Source organism: Panthera uncia, chromosome D4 (genome assembly GCF_023721935.1).
Source record: "Panthera uncia isolate 11264 chromosome D4, Puncia_PCG_1.0, whole genome shotgun sequence".
Classification (NCBI taxonomy): domain Eukaryota; kingdom Metazoa; phylum Chordata; class Mammalia; order Carnivora; family Felidae; genus Panthera; species Panthera uncia.
In genome coordinates, this window is record NC_064807.1 from 70,331,969 (window position 1) to 70,351,285 (window position 19,317).

A 19,317-nucleotide genomic window follows, 5' to 3' on the forward strand; every position below is an offset into this window, starting at 1 on the left:
TTCCTGGCATGGAACCATTGTGTCACAAGCCAGGGCAAAAGTGACAGGGACCCAGTATTCTCAACATGCCACACCTGAGGAAGAGCCTCCGTTCCACAAAGAGGGGCTGAGTAGAAGAAGGTCCCTACTTCTTGACCACACTTGGACTTAGTGTCAGCGATAGGTGGCTGTGAGAAGGATGAGAAAAGGTATTGTTCTGCTACTGAGGATGTTCTGGGTCTCAGCAGTGTGGGACCTGGGGACAGGTTGCCATCTTGGTTCAAATACCACAGACTCTCACCTTTCTTATGTTTTCTTACCTAGCTGTTCTTCAATAAATGTTTCCTTGTGTGCTGTTTGCCTTTAGGAACATTTCTGGAGTCCCCCTGTCCCCCCCCCCTTTTTTTTTTGTAGCTTCACTTTTACTGGGGAGCAGGTCAGTGGAGCACCTTATGACATCATGCCAGAAGTCAGTCCTCAGAAGTATTTAAGATCCATGGCTGGCAAAGTTGTTCAAGGAGACTCAGGATGAAGGACAACATGTATTAGATTCTAAGTGGTGATTTTATGTATGCAGGAAAGGATCTAAAGCTTTGAATTAGTACACAATGGACGATTATGTGACTAACAATCCTGTAATGTTAGAGGTTAACTTATAGAATGCCATTAAGGTGTGATTTGAGAAAGCATATATATCCAGTAGAGGGGTGCCTGGGTGGCTCAGTGGATTAATCATCTGACTTTTGATTTCAGCTCAGGTCACGATCTCATATTGATGAGATCGAGCCCCATGTCAGGGTCTGTGCTAACAGCACGGATCCTGCTTGGGATTCTCTGCGAGAAGTGAAAGGTTTCACTTTCAGAAATAAAACAAAAAGCTGTGCTGTCTAGTTAATAGGTTTACAACCTATTGGAAATATGTACGAACCTCTCCCAACAACGGAGTCCCAAATCCTTAGACACTTCACTTCCTGGTTCTTCACGTGGGCCCTGCAATAAGCATGTGCCAAAGAACTGAAGTTTCTGCATCATGTGAGGGGATGTACATTTGTTCCAATCAGACTACTTTTTGCCTTACATGGGCATAGGCAACTTCCGGCTAATGGTGTAGCCTCTGTAGTTCTCAGCCAATGAGGAATCAGGGGAGGGACCTGCACACTAGGAGACTAACCTACCAGAGTGTGCCTGTCCATCAGACACGGCTCTTGCAACAATGTTGATTAAAGCCTGGCTTCACTGTGCTGAGTCTCCATGTCCCTCCTTTGATTGGGTCAGTGGGCTTATTTCTCACATTCACTCTCTCCCCCTCTCTCTCTGCCCTCCCCAGCTTGCTCATACTCTCTCGCAAATACATAAACTTAAAAAAACACATCTATGTCCAGTAGAGAAGAGAACCCCAAGTGTTGTGGTTTAATTGCTTGAAGATTAGCTGGTTTTATATCTAAATTAGAAATTTCATTTTAGAATTTCTTTTCCCACTGATTACATGAAACGTAGTTCTTTTCTACACAGCTTGTCATCCTGCCAGCTCCTTCATTGAGTTAAATAAAACTTTAACTCGTGTCTATTTTTGTATGAGAATTATGTTTTTAACAATTAAAAAATTTTACTTTCAAACCTCTGTAGTCTCAATTCTGAATTTTTTTCCTACACAGATAGCACAGACCACAGATAGTAAGATTAAGGAAAAGACAGTTTTTCTGAAACTCTGGCTCCTAAGGTCCTGAAGATTCTCTTAGCAGGGTCATGCACTCCTAGGGGAAAATGTGTTATGGACTGATTTGTGCCCCCACCCTCACCCACCCACCAAATTCATGTTAAAGTCCTCCAGTACCTCAGAGTGTAACTATATTTGGAGATAGGGCCTTTAAAGCTGTAATTAAAGTAAAATGAGGTCAGATGGGTGGGCCCTAATCCAATATGACTGGTGTGCTTATACAGAAAGACATACACACACACATACACACACACACACACACGACCGTGAGGACACAGAAGGCAGCCATGTACAAGTCAAGCGGAAAAGAAACCAACTATCTAATACATTACGCAGGGGAATGTTTTGGGTTCCTTGGGACTGACCAGATGTAGGAAACCTTTGCTTCTGGGGGACATCATCGAAGAAATTATGGCTACCCCAAAAATGTATAGGTTAGAAGCAACAGTCTCAGTAAGGGTAGGGAACTGCAAATACTGCAAATACAAATACCGTAAACGATAATTGTGCTGTTGGGAGTTTGTCACAAAATTCCCGAAGCCCTGATGTGGAGAGTAGGTATTTTTGTGGGTTGAGGCAGGGCCCCCCCACCACTTCCTTCTGTATTTATTCAGCTTTCTGTGTATTTCATTAATCAGCTGGCCGCTTGGTTTAGACAAGATTGTTGGTCTATAATAGCCAGTTTGCAAAGTTACCAGAAAACACCAGGGTTCTATCTATAATGGTCTTAGTATTTTTAGTTCAGGAATGGAGGATGGGCACTGCCAAGGTAAAGAATTTAGGGCTGGTTCCACCATAAACTCCTACCACTGTAAGGCAATGGCAACTCTTTATTTATTCAACAGATAATCTACCATATGCTGGTCTCTGCATGGGTGCTTTAAGGAAAAACTGCTACTTACTGAACAGGGGTTATCATTAGAATCCTGTAATCTCTTTAATCTTCATGCCTTTATTTGTGAGAATTCAGGGTAATTAATCTGAAAAACATTAAAAGAAAAAATTTTTTAATGTTTATTTATTTTTGAGAGAGAGAGAGAGAGAGAGAGAGACAGACAGACACAGAGTGTGAGCTGGGGAGGAACAGAGAGAGAGAGGGTGACACAGAATCCAAAGCAGGCTCCAGGCTCTGAGAGCTGGCAGCACAGAGCCTGATAACAGGGCTCAAACTCACAAACTATGAGATCATGACCTGAGCTGAAGTCGGATGCTTAACCAACTGAGCCACCCAGGCACCCTAAAAAAATTTTTTTTTAATGTTTATTTATTTTTGAGACAGAGAGACAGGGTGTGAGAGGGGAAGGGGCAGAGAGGAAGACACAGAATCCGAAGCAGTCTCCAGGCTCTAAGCTGTCAGCACAGAGCCTGATGCGGGACTCAAATTCAACCCATCAGATCATGACCTGAGCCAACTGAGCCACCCAGGTGCCCCCACAGTAATTAATCTAAAAGTGAGCTAACTTGTCATACATCAGGCACACAAGCAAACAATTTTGTAGCTTGAAGATCTGTTTTGTGTGTGTGTGTGTGTGTGTGTGTGTGTGTGTGTGTGTGTGTTTAAAGAAAAAAACCTTGGAAGCCATGTTTTGAATATACAGATCTTATGCTTGTTTTGGAAAATCTGAAACTGATAGCCACTGTTCTTGGACCCTATTGAGAGATGTTTAAAAACACTAGATATCAATAAATCAGGTAGATTCTTCATATATATATATATATGTGTGTGTGTGTGTGTGTATATATATATGTATATATATATACACATATATATACACACACACACACACACACACACACATATATATATATATTTACTTGTTTAACCAGTATTTCTTAAGTACACAGGGTAGTGCAGTTGGTTCTGGACATACAATGCTGGCTTTTAAAACAGCACCATGACTTTGTCTTCATGGAGTTTATGGTCTAGTACAAAAAACGGCTATTAACCAAATGATCATGCAAAGACAATAATAACCAACTACAGTATGCACTCTGAAGTCACCTACTGCTGCCAGGAAGTTGTTACAGATAACCAAGTCAGGTTTCATCAGCCTAATATTCTATTGCCAAAAAGGGGCCTTGCTGTGACCTGAAAGTGGATGTAAACTAGCTTTCTGTCAACACAGAGAACATTGCCTTGGAAGTCACACAAGCCACATTTTTCATAGTATCTGAGAACCAACCAACCTGTTCCAAGCACATAGCTGAGCTGATACTGAAATCTGAAGAAAAAATTTCCTGTTACCCAAAGGAGGAAGAGGCAGAGAAGAAAAATCAGGTAGATTCTTTAGAACTAGTTTGTAAGCCAGCATCAAAGCTACAACAAAAGACACACCAGGCCTTTGCACCATTACTATGTTCCTTGATGGCATGGCTAGAGTAACTTTTCAACTTGAAGCTTCCCAGAAAATATATGTGTCTATGAAATTGGTCTACATAAAACTACAACAGTAAGAGGTATGGGGGGTGAGAGAATCATTGGGACATCCTAAACTTTCTTTATTATTATTTTTTTTAATTTTAGAGAGCAAGCATGAGCAGGGGAGAGGGGCAGAGGGAGAGAGAATCTTAAGCTCCATGTTCAGAACAGAGCCCGATGTGGGGCTAAATCTTGTGACCCAGGGATCATGACCTGAGAGGAAATCAAGAGTTGGACACTCAACTGACTGAACCACCCAGGTGCACCCCCCGCACCTTTTTTAAAAAAAGTGTTTTTATTCCTACTCAAATCATTTTATCTCTCATATTTTCTCATATTTATTACTTTTGTCACAAAGAATAGATATGCAGTAGAAATCCTTAGGATAAACTAGGAAATTGGAGTATACAGCTATGATTGATATATCAAAAATCTTTTCCAGAAGAAACACAAAATAAAATCAAAGGTAGTATAAAAATAATAAAGCATTAACAAGCTAAAAAACAAATTTATTTGGGAGATCAAAACAACGAAAAGCAAGTTCTTTAAAAATACGTCTGGCAAGATGGCTGAAGAAACAGAAAGGCACAACTGAAAAAAAAAGATATTAAAAAATGACTAAAATTACGAATTAGGTAGACTTTAAAAAATACTATAAAATAAACAAGGGCACTTAAATGGCTCAGTTGGTCTGACCCTTGATTTCAGCTCAGGTCATGATCTCATGGTTTCTGAGATCGAACCCCACAATGGGCTCTGTGCGGACAGTGTGGAGCCTGCTCGGGATTCTCTCTCCCTCTCTTTCTGCCCCTCCCCCCACCCCCTCTCACAATAAACAATTAAAAAATACTATAAACTTTTTTACCAGTTTGAAAACTATTATATAAAGTGGTTTAAATTATTAATAATCTTCCAAGTGGAAGGAGAGAGTGTGCATGGGTATAGAAAACACTGAATGTGAATTGTACAAGTTAGGTGACAGAAACATGAAGTTTCTTATACTAAGCTTTCTACTTTCACAAATGTTTGAAATTTTTCACAAAAGCACAGGCTTAAAAAAAAAACACCAAGGCAAATAAAGTTTTGGAGGATGACAGAAAACAAAACAATCATTTTGAAAACAGGCAAGTAAAGGCCAAGAATCAAGTGTTTACCTTGTCTGTTGACATGGGAAGTTTCTCTTATTATATAAAAGTAATCACAATAATAAATGCAAAAGGCAGGACAGAACTTTGCCATTTTGTTATCCTTACAAATTAATGAATTTATAGGATAGTCAACAATGGCTAGTACCATTTTGACACATTTAAATGCCCAATGCTATCTATGAAGTATTCTTCTCTCTCCCCACCCCCAAAAAAGGAGGGAGGTCAGGAGGAAGGTGAGGAAAGCAGTAGCTTCCAATTTACAGAAAATCTGAAGTGGGGAGACATTAAAGAAGTAAAATCATGGGACATACATGCTCAGTGAAATCCAGACTGAATTTTTACATAGTAAATAGCTCAATTTCTTCAACAATTAAGTTGCAAGGGAACAACATCAAAATGATGGAAAGGAAAGCTATAGACTGTATTGAAAGACTTTATCAGCAACTACAACATACGTACTTACACATACTTAAGTGTTTACAGATGACATCATATGATGACTGGGACTTGCTTCAAAATCATCCAAGGAATGAGAGGAATAGATGAAACCAAATCAGTCACTGGTTGCAGTGGGTATTGGGTACATGGGGGTTCATCACACTGATTAGTATATATTTGAGAATCTTAACGACAAGAAGTTTTGCTAAGCCTTTTGTATAAAGTCTCTTCCTTTAAGGATGCTAGTGAGCTAGGGGTCTTTCTGGCTTTTCTTGGTGGATATATGGGATTAGACATCAAATAGCCCATATGATCAGGCTTATAGTTGCAAAAACAAAACTATTAATGAGAACTTTTCTGAATGAGTTGGGTGTAAAATTGTTCAAAAATGTAAAATTTACTTGAAAACAGTTTGTGCTTTTTGTTTTGTTGAAGGTACTATTTTTCCTATAGGTATGCCATGGTTAGAGAAATGCCGTACATGTGCAGGAGGGTTACATTGTGAAACCCAGTTCATGGTATCTTGAGTACTTGACAACAGGTCTTACTTACTAGGATCGAATAATCAGCTAGGTTAAGCACCAAGAATGGTTTATAGCTCCTTGCTGAATTACATTTTTCAAAATCCTTTAAAAAATTTTTTTAATGTTTATTTTTGAGAGAGAGAGACAGAGCATGAGTGGAGGAGGGGCAGAGAGAGAAGGAGACACAGAATCTGAAGCAGGCTCCAGGCTCTGAGCTGTCAGCAGAGCCCGACACGAGTCTCCAACTCACGAGCTGTGAGATCATGACCTGAGCTGAAGTCGGATTTTTAACTGACTGAGCCACCCAGGCGCCTCTCAAAATCCTTTTAATTGAAGTATAACACACAGATAAATGTACAAATCTAAAGTGTCCAAGCTAAATGAATCACCAGAAAGTAAACACTCCTGGATAACTGGTGCAAAGGTTAAGAAATCAAACATTAACCACACACCAGAACCTCTCATGCCCTCAATTATCACCTTTCCAAAGGTAACCACTATCTTGTTTTTGATGTAAATGGAATTACACATTATCTACTCTTTTGTGTACGGCTTTATTTGTTCAACATCACATCTGTGAGATTCTTCATGTAGCTTTTATGCAGTTTTATTATATATTTTGCGTAACTATAAAGTATTCCATTTTATAGATCATTATGAAATCTCTTTATCTCTAATAATGCCTGATGCCTTAAAGTTTACTTTAATTAATACAACTAATACCAGCTTTCATTTGGTTAAATGGCCCTGCATGGAACATCAGAATTATTAATTTTTCCTGGTGAACTATACTTTCTTTGTACCAGCAGAGTTGAAAGTTCTACATTCAAACCCGATGGCTTGTAAGTGTAGTATTTCCAACAAAATTATTAGAATTTTATCAGTTCAGTATATTTTGCTAGAAACACACAGTGATGAATTTCCACTAAAAGCTGAAATAGGAGAACAGAAAAAAAAAATTGATGATGTAGGAACAATCACTCAGATTGCAAAGAGTGGAGTTTAACACTTTGAACTATTCCTAAATTCAATTTTCAGTCCTAGTTCAATCAACAAATGTTGGTCATTAAAAATCTGACATAGCTTTGATGGTGTCCTCTGATTTCTTCAACTGTCCTTCTAGTATTGGTATATCTTAGAAATGGTCACTGCTCTGAAATGGCTCATTTCTAAAAGTGAAGAGGGGCTCAGTCGGTTAAGTGTCCAACTCTTGGTTTCGACTCAGGTCATGATCTCACGGCTAGGTTTGAGCCTAGCCTTGGGCTCTGCGCTGACAGTGTGGAGCCTGCTTGGGATTCTCTCTCACTGCCCCTTCCCTGCTTATGCTCTTTCTCCCTCTTTTAAAATAAGTAAAAAAAAAAAAAAAAAAAAAAAAAAACCTTAAAAAAATCTTTTAAAAAAGTGAAAACTAGATAATTATTGCAGTGTATATGTTCCTACATATTAATAATTAGCTATAGGATAGTTTTAGCCACGTGTATTCAGACTAGAATTGCCTAGAGAGGCCTCAGGATCCATTCTGGGGGCTTGCTATTGAAGGCAAGAGTTTAAGACTATTTGGTTTATGGATTTAGGCTGACATTCCACATTTACACAAGAGAGGAAAGACCATGTCAAGGCATGGGGAGAGGATGGCCATCTATAAGCCAAGGAAAGAGGTCTCAGGAGAAATCAACCCTGCTGACACCTTGATCTGAAACTTCAGTCTCCAGAATTAAGAAAATTAATTTTTGTTTAAGTCACCTAGTCTGTGGTACTTTGTCATGTCAGCCCTAGCAAAGTAATACAAACAGCAACTGTTTGTAAGAGTTCTCAAACTTGCAACTTGTAATTACATTTTCAGCTTAAACTTTTCAAAAGGAGGTAAGCATTTTTTTTACTCTTCAGCAGAAACACCCCCACCACTATGCAATGCTTTCAAATTGGTCTTAGTAGTTTCCAGAACAGCATATAAGTACCTCAATCCTGCGTACAGACATTCAAGATCACAATCCTAACAGTTGGCAGGACAGAACCCCTAGGGGCAACACTGAGTACTGAGTAATGCCAAAGAGTCCTGGGTTCTAGTCCAGATTCTGCAATTAACTGTCACGTGGCCTTGGGCCGGTCACTTCCTTCTCTGCACTGCTGATCTTTAAAAAGTGTAAACTGAACTAGGTGGTCTCTTAGATCCATTTATTTCCAAACTACATGACTCAGGGATGGTTGTAAACCCTCTACTGTGTAAATGAGCATTTCACAGAAAAGCAAGTTTAAAACCTCATTTGGCCATAGTGTTATTTTATCTTTTGTTGATAAAAATGTCTGTAATGCTGGAAAAAAAAAAGTAATTACATTTACGGATACAAGAGATTTTACAGGCTAGCCAGCAAAGATCAATAGTGGTTACCTAATTTCCTATCCCATTAAAAATAAATTCCCACTTCCAAAAGATCCTTAGTAAAAGATTAAAGAAAACTCCTACAATCCAATAGGTTTTTAAAGAACACAGAAATAATACTTTTGTCTAAGTAAAAGCAATATATAGGCAGCTGTAGCTGTGTTACCTTTTAACTAAAAGCAACACAAATTTGGTCTGGAATGACACTTCACGTTTCAAGTATGTATACTAATCCCACAGGAAGCCAAAAACCGAACTGGAAAAAGTGTTCCAACTCTTGTTTGGCAATCGCATTTATATGAAGAGTTGTGCGTGTTAGACACTTACACAGAAAGGTAGAGAAAGGGAGAGAGGAGAGAGAAAGAGAACTCATGCAAGTGTGCCAATATGCTTGCGCTACAGGGAGAGGGCCATAGAAGTTGTTGCATTGTAGGACTATTAGAAAAGCACTATGCCCCTCATAATTAAAAATCATTCCTTAATTAATTAAAAGAGAGGTGGTTAGCAAACTTAGGGTTTCATCAGTTTTTAAAGTTGTATGAATATGTGCTTGCTATGATCCCTAACTATGACAAGTTTAGATGGATGGCTATGAAAAAGAAAAGAAAATATGACATCATTAGAATTACAAGTAAGACAAGAAGAAACCCAAAGTACAGACACAAGAACACAGAAAAATTTTAAGAGAGTACAGATGTCATGACATTTATTAAAAGGCATGCTACAATGCTATACTTGTTAGGAAAAGAGATTAGAGATACCAAGTAATTGTCAGCAAATATACAAACTGAACGAAAATGGAATATACTGTAGTGTACAGAAGCTTGAATTAACCATGCACTACGCATTTAGAAAATATGTTTTTTAATATTTTATCTTCTCTTTGCATTTATAACATAATTCACTTAATCACAGAATCCTCTTCTTCCAACGCCACAAACTGTGTTACAAATGAAAGCTGGTACTGCTGCTTATCAAAATATACAAGACAATTGATGTTTTATATAAAACCACTTTATATGTTAACTTGTTCCCAAAAACCTTTTTTTTTTTTTCTTTTTTGGCCTGGTTAAAAAAAATGTTGTTACAAATATTTACAGCATCTTCTTCTGTTAGATGAACATTCTTATAAACTGAAAAAGGGAATTTTATGAACAGACCACATAAAACACAAGACAATGTCAGAGGCTCCTAGCTGTGCTATTTTTTTTTTTCTTAAATACAGTACTGAAAATGCCCATCAAACCCTTGTCATCCTAATCCATTCTGTTCACATTTATACTCCCATTTTCTCTAAGTAGTCTATTCACCAATAGGAAGTAGAAAGTAAAGGCCGCTTTGCACTGGGTCTTCTTGCAGAAAGGAGCTTGGGAAAAAATGCTTAATGAGAGGAGTTAAAACCAGAACAGTTAAGTCTTTGGTCAGAGCAATGAGGTGACATTTTGATGCAAAACTTTGCTTGGTCAGCAATCTATAATTAGTACTTTCTGGATATGGGATGAATTTTTAAAAGATCTGGGTAACAATGGTAAGGGGGGAAAAGGCCAGAGCATGTTTTGTTTTTTAAATGACATCAAAAATATCTATTTAAATATTTGTTAATACAACTACTACATAGATTCAAAAACTGAAAATAACAACAACAAAAACAAAATCTGTTTACAGTGCTGACTTAAGCTTGCTATAAGCAGCTTTCGATCATGACTGTTATCACCAAGGTCACTGGACCAGACAAATATCCCTGTTTTCTGGAACATATGCCTCAGGTTACAAAAACAAAAATGACGACCACAGAGATTTAGAGCGGCTCATTCTTGGACCTGCACAATGCTATATAATGAATATCATGTGATAAAGGCAGAAGTGTAACTGAAACCTCATTTCTACAGTTACAATTCTTTGCTTGTATGAATAGTCTGTGAGATAACATTCTTTTAAAACTTTATAGTACATATTTCCTGAAAACCAGAATACTGATAACTACCTTAGTCTCAAATAGGAAGAAAAGGTCAATTAAGACTACTGAAGAAGGCACATAAACTTTGGTCCTGTTTTGTTTTCTTCCCTCTATAAAACCCCCCACTAATATTTTAGTAATTTTCTACTCTTTAAACCATTCATAACTGTTAGAATTTGCTGTGAAAAAAGACTGCAAATAGTCTTGTAGATAACAACACAGCTCTTTTGAAGGACAGCTGAGTTCTATTTTCTTTAAAGGAAAACTTCTGTGCAATCTAAATTGTATTTTTTTAGCACAATAGAATATTTTAAGTCTGGCAGTTTTATTCTTGTTAACGACTGATCAAGACGAAAGGCTAAGAAAAATGCTTTTACGCATAGTCATGCTGTCTTTTTGGTTTAAAAATAGCAGTACACATTAGGTTTTCTAAGAGATAGATTGATAGTTTGGCAAACTTAGGGCTTTTAAGTGACTCAAGGGGGGGGAAAAACACATACTTTTGAGCTTGTCACCTTCTGCCCAAAAATATTTAGTGGGACCAAAAATTACATGATAATATATTCATTATATAAATTCCACTGCCTAATGACATTTATGAGAGTTATCTCTTTATCATCTGAAGCAGAACCAATGATCACCATCCTAGGTGGAGCCAAATAAGACATTGCTCCCTTAAGGAATTAGGCAGGCAGAAATTATGTCTCTAAAAATTGTGAGATCTGCAACTTTTAACTACAGAATAAGAAACATTACGAAAAATAACATCATAATATTTACTTTTAAAGACTATATGGCATTCTATCGGAGTTACTGGGGAATTCTGATATTCTTCAGTAAGTTATTGATTAAGATATTAAGATACTGGGTCATTTTTCTATTTGTATCTCACATAAAACACATTTTACTGCTATGCAAGTTATTTAAATCTCAAACTTTTTGGCATACATTGCTATTGCTGAACGTGTACTGCTATTTTTTGAAGACCTGAATATATATACTTTGTGTACAAGTCAAGACACCTCCAAAAGTGATTAAGACAATAGTCCTTAAAATAAAGTAAATAAACTTAAAAATAGGATACTATGACAGCTCAACAGTGAAAATAAACATTGCTTAGAAGATACTGAATAAATGTATGCCAAAACAAAAGTATGAAGATCTAGTTTTTCCACCACCCTGATATCTTTAAATCTCTCTACAGAAACTATGCCAACAAATACTGTAGACCTCTATAATTCAAATAGTAAATAACTCAATATGGGCAATATCCATGCATTACAGCTAATTTCAGACACAAATTGAAGATTTCAAACATACTGTTTTAGACAAGAATATCTCACTTTTCCAAATCTTAATTTGATTTTGTCAATAAATTAAAATGTATGTAATGTGTATATGTATGTACATTAGAAGAGTGCATGTATATGTATACATACCTACACACACACACACACACACACACACACACACACACATCCCTGAAAAAGATTCAAATGTTCTCTCTCAGATTTAAAGGCCATTCCCTACTTCAAAATTAACATTCAACACTATTACTATCTCCTTTCTGCTACACTGACACTAAATGTTATGAGAATCATGAATTAAAATTACACAGTAATTCCTAACTCAAAGCAAACAAAATAATCCAATAAATGTGACACTGGAAATTATAACAGTGCCTGTATGGAAGGAAAAAAGAAGCAAATTTGGGGAGATTTCTCAAAAAAAAAAAGTTGTTTTTTTTCCTCTCCCCTCTCACCAGAGGGGTAAAAATGTGTAAACACACATTTTGTAAAGTGAAACAAATAAAAACTATATAGCTAATTATTACTATCTATTCAGCCAATGCTAAAATGGATTCATTTGAAATGAATCTCAATTCAGTGGCCTCCTTCCTAGTCTATCACATACCTGCTCCTCAGTGTGAAGTGAATTGTTTTTTATAACCTATAGTATCTTTTGTAGTCTCCAATTTTCTGTAAAATTTCTTTTGTAAAAATCTTCCAACATTCGAATTAATGGCTGCAATATAGTAAAGAAGTTGAGATATTCTTTTTAAAGGTGAGATGAGCTACTCTGAGAATCTGAAAAGTGTAAAAGGGATGGACAAAAATGACCCCTATGACAAATTCTGCTTTAAAAAAATCTAATCAAGCATTGAAAAAATAATGAACAAATGCAAAGTTTCTTATTAAAAAGAAATAATTTTACATTATAGAATCACTGAAGTAACATCAAAATGCATTCTTACACTCAACCAAAAAGAGAAAGGGACAGAGTATGAGAAAGGACCCACCTTCTCATACCCCATATAATGTGGACACTTAGTAATAAAGTTACATTAACAAAGAAAAGCATCGCACTGTACTGAGAAAAACCAAGTAATCCTGAGACAAATTCTAATGGGTGATAAAGGTTAGACAAGATTCAGAAACTGAAATTATATTTTATAGTCCCAAACTGGTATGCTATAACTGGCAATGACCGCTATTGGTCACAAAGTGAAGAGGCCTACAGGTGTGCAACTGAGTTATTCCCCAAACCATTCACCCTTCCCCACCCCATCTCTGCACCAAAGCACCAAAAATTTGAATAAAAACTATTACTTATTGAAAACCACTTAAAATTGCAATGAAAAAACTTTAAAATCCTTACCAAAACAGGGAAAGAAAAAACAAAATGCTCACCAAGCCCACAATATAGCTTTCAAGATACTTAGATAAAATTCTAACCTATTGTATCATAAGCACATAATAAGGCACATAATAAGAAATTAAGTAAATACACAGTAATTCTGAATAAGTATTAGAGATTATAGTGGTACAAAAAACCCTTGAGATTAATTTTTTTCTAAAAGAAGACCTTACCAAAAATAACTTTTAAAAAATCTGTCAAACCATATGATAGACCTGAATATTTTCCTTGTAAACTTTTTTTTCTGAAAACAATTATAAAAAAGTAGTTTATAAGTAGGATTATTTTTCTTTTTAAATTTTCGAAGATCATATTACTCGGCAAATAGTATCATTTTGAAAATTAAACCATGATTTTTCCTCATAAAATTACTATTTCTTTTGACACCTTAACAGATCTTGGATTCCACTTAATTTCCTTTGGGGACAACTGAGACACTTCATTTCTCCAAATAGTCTTAAAAAATTAAAGATACGTATTCTTTAAAGGAGTGTCTTACAGTGAAAAAAAGAAACAATTGAAAGAAAATGTGCAAGTTTATAAATTTTCTTCCAATACAACCCAATTTGTTTATGTATAATACCTATCAATATATGCCTAACAACCGATATAATTTAGAAGTGAACATAATTTCCTATAGGGGTCGAACTTCTGAATCATAAAGTTAAAAACTTTGTTGTAATTTTAAAAGCCTGTATGTTTAAATTTTTCCAAAGTACAAAGGAGTTTAGAAATGTTGTATAAGGCTGATCTGGACCCAAACTAAAAGAAAGACTGTCCTCTTGAAATCCAATTTAATACAGGGAATTAAATTATTAAAAAAATTCTTTTCCTGATTTTTTTTTTTTTTCCTGAAGGTTATTTTCATAGACACTAAGGTACAAAGGAAAAAACGAACCTTTGATCACATACTGGCAAGGGGGAAAAATGGAAAAAAAGAACGTCCCTTAATTTTCTGAATATACTTGGATATCAAACTCAGAGTTATTTTTGTGAAAGAGGCAGAATTGGTCTTGAGTTGCTTCAGTCTATGTCTGAAGGTTTTACTGAAATTATGGTCCAGTCTTAGGAGAAAAATTCACAGAAAAATCAGATTGTAGATTTTGAGAAGGAAACTCTGAGGTGATGATTTTCTCCAAGGTCATGGTTATGAAGTTCAATGAGGGCCTGGATTGCTTCTTCCACAGATCCCAACTGAATGAGTGCCATTTTGCGATCTTTCCTGAAAATAATGGAAGAAATATAAAAAGTATGTAGAATTAATTTTACCCACAAATCTCCCCAACCTTAGAAGACTTCATTGAACTACCTTTAAAATTTGCACACCACTTAAAATAATGTATTTCTTGAAAGCATGGACTTACTGAAAGAATTTAAAAGCCTTCACTGAACACCCAGCTTCTGTGAAAAGGTTCTTCAGATCATCCACTGTAACAGAAGGGCTGTGAAAACATCACAGAGAGTGTCAACTATCTTAGCCCCAGTTCTCAAATGAACCAAAGATTAATTTTCAATTGTCAAATCTTCAGAGTATCTCACATTTCTAAGACAATAAAGCCCTGAAAGATGTTCAAAGTTGACACATACATGTTCTAAAACAATGTAATTTGGTCTAAAATCTTTTGCATAAAATACGGGCAAGTATTGGGGCACCTGGGTGGTTCAGTCAGTTAAGCATCCGACTTCAGCTCAGGTCATGATATCATGGTTCATGGGCTCAAGCCCTGCGTCAGACTCTGTGCTGACAGCTCAGAGCCTGAAGCCTGCTTCAGACTCTGTCTCCTTCTCTCTCTGCCTCTCCCCTGCTTGTGCTCTCTCTCTCAAAAATAAATAAACGTTAAAAAAATTTTTAAAAACACGGGCAGGTATTTAAAGAACAAGAAAATCTATCTGTATTTCTTTTAAAGCGATAATTACCCATACCACTGGCTTCAGTAATTAATGTTAATGGTATTTCCAAAACTACTTCTAGTGTTTCCAAAATTACTTCCCAGTTCTGACTTGTTGGCTCTTGACCAGATGTCTACATTTTTAATGGCTTTTAGGATAATTCTGAATACATGTATGTGGGAGTCAGGCTCTAAGATGCTTCCCCCTCCCCTCACTACTATTGCCTCCTAGTATTCAAGGCCTTTAGATACTCCTCTTCCATAAGGAAGAGATGTCCTCTGTAACCTTTAGGGTACCATAGAAACGCTATGTTTGACTTCTTCTTCTTTTTTTTAACGTTTATTCATTTTTGAGAGGCAGAGACAGAGCATGAGTGGAGGAGGGCCAGACAGAGAGGGAGACACAGTATCCAAAGCAGGTTCCAGGCTCTGAGCTGTCAGCACAGAGCCTGACGCTGGACTTGAACTCACCGACTACGAGATCATGACCTGAGCTGAAGTTGGACATTTAACCAACAGAGCCACCCAGGGGTCCTGACGTGTTAGACTTCTAAGGCTAAGAGACATTGCAATTCCCACCCTGCCCTCCCTTGAATCATCAGCTCTGGAAGAAACCAGCTACTCTTTCAGAGGGATGCTCAAACACCCATATGGAGAAGTCCTTTGTGGCAAGGAACTGAGGCTGCCTGTCAACAACTAGATTCATAAGTAAGTGAGCCACCTTGAAAGTGGATCCTGTAGCCCCAGTTAAACCTTCAAATTTTTGAGACACTCTAAGTTAAAACTAACCAGCTAAGCCACTCTGGATTCCTGAATCACAGTAACAGTATCAGCTAATAAACATTTTAGATAACTAATATAGTGGCCTATCACATAAGAGTCAACTGACTAAATTATTCCAATATAGCAGTTGTCCTATTCACTAATTTCTTATGAGATGATTTAACTGCCATACTGTCTTAAGAACACTGTATCTCATCTCATAACTGCCAGTAAGGATGGTGCAGGAGGACAATGATTGGTTCTGCATGGAGACAGATCTGAGTTCACATTCTATTTCCCATTCATTTGGTTTATGACCTTGAGTAAGGTACTTAACCTGAGTTTCACTGATAAAATGAAACAAATGACTTTATTTCAAAGGTTTTTAGGTATGAATTCACAGAGAAAGAAAGAAACAATAGTGGTTACCAAGGACTGGAGAGTAGAGGGAAATGGGGAATTACTCTTAATGGGTACAGAGTTTCAATTTGGGATAATGACAAGAATCTGGAGATGGACAGAGGTGATGGTTGTACAATCTGAATGTACTTAATGTGAATGTACATCAAACTGCACATTCAAAAATGGTTAAAATGGGGGCACCTTAGTGGCTCAGTCAATTAAGCATCTGACTGGCTCAAGTCATGATCTCCTGGTCTGTGAGTTCAAACCCTGCATCAGGCTCTCTGCTGTCCGTGCAGAGCCTGCTATGGATTCTCTGTCCCCCTCTCTCTGTCCCTCCCCTGCTCTCGTGCACACTATCTCTCAAAAATGAATAAACATTTTTTAAAAGGTTATTATATGGAGATTAAATGAGGTAACAAATGTAAATTGCCAGCATGGTGCCCAGAACTTGGTAGATGGTTCAGAAAATATTAATGTCCTCTCCCTCTTCTGCCTACACATCCTATGTAGGCTGCAACCTGAGACCAGCCCCTAGATAATGTATTTAAGAAGGTAATAATGACAAGAGCCTGCCCTGGTATCCAAATATGTTGTCGCTCTGTCTCCATAATGATGAGCTGCTACATTTCTAGATCCACATAACCTAGAGATTTTTTAAGGGACTCCTCCAGTTTCTCAGCTGGCATGAGATTTGAGCCATCGTCCAATTCAGATTCAAGGTTCCTTCAGGTAGCCTACCCAGAGACTAGCTGGCAGCCTGAGCACTCAACATTATTTTGGGTGATTACTTTCTATTCCTATTCATCCCCATTCTCATTCTCAATAATGTTCTAGAACTTTTTTACCCTTCTCCATTCCCTCAAGTCTTTAAATTTCTACACACATGGCCATACACAATGCCACTCTTTCCAAAGTTTATTCTCTTTTCATGTATTAGATTAAGTTATATACAACTGCCATCTTCATATGTGCTTAGAGTGCAGACCCTGCTTGGGATTCTCTCTCTCCCTTGCTCTCTGCTCCTTCCCCACTCAGCTGTCTCTGTCTCAAAAATAAATAAACTTAAAAAAAAAAAAAAAAAAGATGATGACTAAAGAACAAGTCTCCTACAACACTGGTTAAAATGGAGTAGTCACAATAAAGTAATTTTTAGCTTTTATAAACATTTAAAAAATTATTTATTTTATTTTTGAGAGAAAGACCGCAGGAGTGGAGAAGGGATGGAGAGAGGGACACAGAGGATCCAAGGAGCTGAAGCGGGCTCTATGCTGATAGCAGCAAACCTGATGCAGGGCTTGAACTCACAAACTGTGAGATCACGACCTGAGCCAAAGTTGGACACTCAACTGACTGAGCCACCCAGGCACCCCTATTTTTTTAAAAGCTTATTTTTTATTTTGAGAAAGAGAGAGAGAGAGAGAGAGAGAGAGAAGAAATGCGCACATGCACGAGGTGCGGGGGTGGGGTGGGCAGAGAGAGGGAGAGAGAATCCCAAGCAGGCTCTGTGCTGCCATTGTGGAGCCTGGTGCGGGGCTCAAACTCACAAACCCTGACTTCACGATGTGAGTCAAAAGTAAGAGTCCAAATGCTTAACTGACTGAGCCACCCATGTGTCCCAGAGTAATTAACATATGCATGGTTTTGCAACTTGTAGATAAAGAATAGAAAATTCATTTTTACCATATTAGACACATAAATTATTTGAGTTTGTTATGTTAATTAATTCTTTACTTCTATACAAAGGGATGAACAAGTATGTACCAATGGAATATTTCTGCATAAACTTATTTTATGCCCTTTTATAACTGAAAGGTAACTAGTTGCTAATTCTCCATTTGGAAAGAAACTTATCTTTCACTTTTGGTGTATGACTAGAGATATGACTTTAAGACATGATGGTAAATAAGTAATCTTATGAGAAATTGGTGACTAGGACAAATGCTACGTTACAATAATTTCAGAGTTTCTACCTCTCCCAAACCATATACTGTAGACTGTTAATCATCTAAATGAATAATAATTAATTAGGTACATACGGGATGTTGGAAAGATGCAGAGTGGCTGATGGTGGAAAAATATTCTGGAAGTTTTTAGAGCCAGGTTTTTTAAAGCGATGCAAAGGACTATTGCTAAAATCCTTAGTCAGACCTTGGTCTTCTTGTCCCTCTCGGGGAAGCTGAACTGCCTGATGTTTGGACAGTGTAGCACGAAGCACTTTTCCGTAAAGTCTCTGCCCACTCAGGTGGTTCATGGCTAGTGCACAGAAGAAAATTAAGAAAAGTTTGGGTATTAAGATAAAGTTCTTGTAAAATTTGTCTAAATTATCATTAAATTCTTTTATTTAATCATTTAAAATTATATTGCCAATTCTGGGTGTTATAATAGTCTTAAATTCAAAAACTCTTACATACAGAAATGTATTAAATGACTTTACTATGATGAAAAGAGAAGCAATTAAACAAAAAATAACTATCTTTCTAGCAGAGTGCTAGAAAGTTCCATAGTGCACAGAACAAGTACTCAGGAAATGGTTATTGAATAAAGTATTTTAATCTCAAGCAACACATTGTTTTTTGTTTTTAAAAGCAGACTCCATGCCCAAAGTGACTTGAACTCATAACCCTGAGATCAAGAGTTGCATGCTCTACCGACTGAGCCAGCCAGCACCCCTGGCAACACATTCTTTTAATAAAAAAATCTGAGTAGTAATATTTTAAGAGCCACTGTAACTATGAACTATAAGGCCATGGAATGCAACTTTCTTACACCATTATTATGAAGTTTGCTCAAACTTTTAAGCCATGAAACAGTTACAGAAAACTTAATTTGGAAGAAAAACAAATAAATAAACAAAATTAAATGAAACAAAAAAAAAAGTCACATTTATTAGTTTATACTTAATGGAAAAAACCTAGAGTTTATAAAGGTCCAAACATCAACAATATGTTAAAGTAGATAAACAAACTTCAGACTTCAAAGAGCAACAATTATTTTTTAACCTC

At 36.8% G+C, this 19,317-nt stretch overlaps 1 protein-coding gene and 1 long non-coding RNA gene across 12 annotated transcripts in view; one reads left to right on the top strand and one right to left on the bottom strand.

Annotated features, from left to right (window-relative positions):
• The window catches only part of LOC125927059 (uncharacterized), a 187,645-nt gene that overhangs the window by 148,045 nt on the left and 20,283 nt on the right, over positions 1–19,317 (top strand). The gene's annotated exons all lie outside the window — the stretch shown is intronic.
• The window catches only part of PTBP3 (polypyrimidine tract binding protein 3), a 128,231-nt gene continuing 109,283 nt past the window's right edge, over positions 370–19,317 (bottom strand). For 10 of the 11 annotated variants that reach the window (XM_049636277.1, XM_049636263.1, XM_049636253.1 and 7 more), the window contains 3 exons: positions 18,352–18,568; positions 14,624–14,701; positions 9,453–14,481 (listed from right to left, as the gene is read on the bottom strand). In XM_049636277.1, coding sequence (XP_049492234.1) covers positions 14,349–14,481; positions 14,624–14,701; positions 18,352–18,568 — 428 coding nt within the window. In that variant the 3' untranslated portion in view covers positions 9,453–14,348. Of the gene's footprint in view, positions 2,677–9,452; positions 14,482–14,623; positions 14,702–18,351; positions 18,569–19,317 lie in introns of those variants that run through there. The other variant, XR_007459121.1, reaches the window with a different exon arrangement.